At 42.0% G+C, this 1,830-nt stretch overlaps 1 protein-coding gene across 1 annotated transcript; it reads left to right on the forward strand.

Moving 5' to 3' along the window:
* Positions 1-122: 122 nt before the first annotated feature.
* Positions 123-1,614, forward strand: LOC111464394. Its single transcript, XM_023108596.1, has 2 exons — positions 123-1,253; positions 1,381-1,614. The coding sequence occupies exons 1-2, from the start codon at positions 438-440 to the stop codon at positions 1,525-1,527; spliced, it is 963 nt and encodes a 320-aa protein (XP_022964364.1). The 5' UTR covers positions 123-437; the 3' UTR covers positions 1,528-1,614.
* The last annotated feature ends 216 nt before the right edge of the window (positions 1,615-1,830 follow it).

The raw sequence follows: 1,830 nt of genomic DNA on the forward strand, positions 1-1,830 counted from the left end.
GGGGGGGGGGGGGGGGGGGGGGGGGGGGGGGGGGGGGGGGGGGGGGGGGGGGGGGGGGGGGGGGGGGGGGGGGGGGGGGGGGGGGGGGGGGGGGGGGGGGGGGGGGGGGGGGGGGGGGGGGGTGTATTTTAATGTCATTGTGAGTGTTATGTTTCTGTCATTTTGGCATAAAAAGTTGGATTATGTGGATTCTGTAGAAGCTTTTCTTTCTGTATTCTTTTTTCAATGATGTAGCTCTGCGTTTCATGCTAGTTTTGGTCAAATTTCATCATATTCTTAATTGCTGCTGAACTGGTGCATCCTGAGAAGTGGGAGGATTTTGAGGCTACTTTTTTTAGAGCTTGCCTGTAAGCTTTCAAGCAACAATTTGAAGATTATTGGTTTTGTTTTGCCTTTGTGAGATGGGAAATTCTGTTTGAAGTATTAAGGAAGTTAAGATGAAATCTCTAAGTAGTGTAGGACTTGGTTTGAGTGTGATTTTTGGGTGCCTTTTCTTGGCGCTTGTTGCTGAGCTTTACTACCTGTTATGGTGGAAGAAGAGGTTCACTGACAGAGAAGTTGAAACTGATTACAGTAGCCCAGCTAGAGAGCTATTTTACATGTTTTGTTGGAAAAGTTCATCTTCTTTAACCCGCACAGCTCTGAATCCTCAAGATCTAAGTTCATCAGTTAATATGCACACAAACAATGATTTCTTGCTGAAACCCTTTGGAGAAGATGGGATAGAAACAGAGTTTATGAGGCTCCAAAGCCTCTCAGGGCCACCAAGATTCCTCTTCACCATAATAGAAGAAACCAAGGAAGATTTAGAGTCTGAAGATAAGAATGGAAAGGAATCAAAAAGTAGAAGCTTGAGTGATCTGCTTCTTGCTGTGGAAACTCCATATTTGACTCCTTTAGCTTCTCCAACTCTTTTCACACCTCCTCTTACTCCTGCAGATTCTTATAAGCCCCATGGATTCAACCCTCTCTTTGAATCAGTATCAGATGCAGAGTTTAACAAGATAAGGTCATCTCCTCCTCCAAAGTTCAAATTCCTACAGGAAGCTGAGGAGAAACTCAAGAGGAAATTACAGGAAGAAGCTGAGAAATGTGTTCATAATAACACCATTGAACCTGTTGAAGATTCAAGAACTAAAGCAACCATGCAGAAGCTACTTCAAGATGAGGAGGATAAATCTTATATTACAATCGTCGTTGACAGAAACCAAGATTTGGAGCTGAATCAGTATCATTCAAGCAGTTCTTCACAGGTACTTCCTTTGCCATCTTCACCATCAAATTTCAGTTCATCCATCACCAAAAAGCCAATCTAACCATCATGATTGATTTACCAACCGAAGTCGAAATGGGTTTTTATTTTTATCTTTAAACTTGTAGCTTTTGAAGTGTTTTAAGGGTAAGAGAGTCTGTATTCTAATCTGCCATAAAAATTTGCTGGACAACATTCTCTGGGAGGTGGGCCTAATGCAAGTGGATGAATGGACTTGTGGGAAGCTTGTTTTATTCAATCTCCATGTCTCCTAAGCATGTCTGATACCTATAAATCCTCCATGAACTATGAACTATGAACAAATCCACACTACAAAACCATGAAAGAGCGCATCATGTAAATTTGAGGTCTCAAAGTTGAAAACTCAATAACTTTCCCTCTTCAACTTTATGTTAAGCCATAGATAGATGGATCGACAAAGGGTTTTGGGTATTTAGCTGTATGTGGCTTGAAAAGGTACCACTCAGAGCAAAGAGACAAAGGTGGAGAGGAGCTGGACAGGTTTTAGATGCTTTTTTCCACCTTTTTTTTTTTTTTTTTTTTTTTTCCTTAAAACG

The sequence above is a fragment of the Cucurbita moschata genome, unplaced genomic scaffold, assembly GCF_002738365.1.
Source record: "Cucurbita moschata cultivar Rifu unplaced genomic scaffold, Cmos_1.0 Cmo_Scf00002, whole genome shotgun sequence".
NCBI classification, from domain to species: domain Eukaryota; kingdom Viridiplantae; phylum Streptophyta; class Magnoliopsida; order Cucurbitales; family Cucurbitaceae; genus Cucurbita; species Cucurbita moschata.

Coding starts and splice junctions, on each gene's coding strand:
- LOC111464394 (XM_023108596.1), top strand. CDS start 438: ATGAAATCTCTAAGTAGTGTAGGACTTGGTTTGAGTGTGATTTTTGGG. Junction 1,254..1,380: donor ATTCAAGCAGTTCTTCACAG/GTACTTCCTTTG, acceptor TTAAACTTGTAG/CTTTTGAAGTGTTTTAAGGG.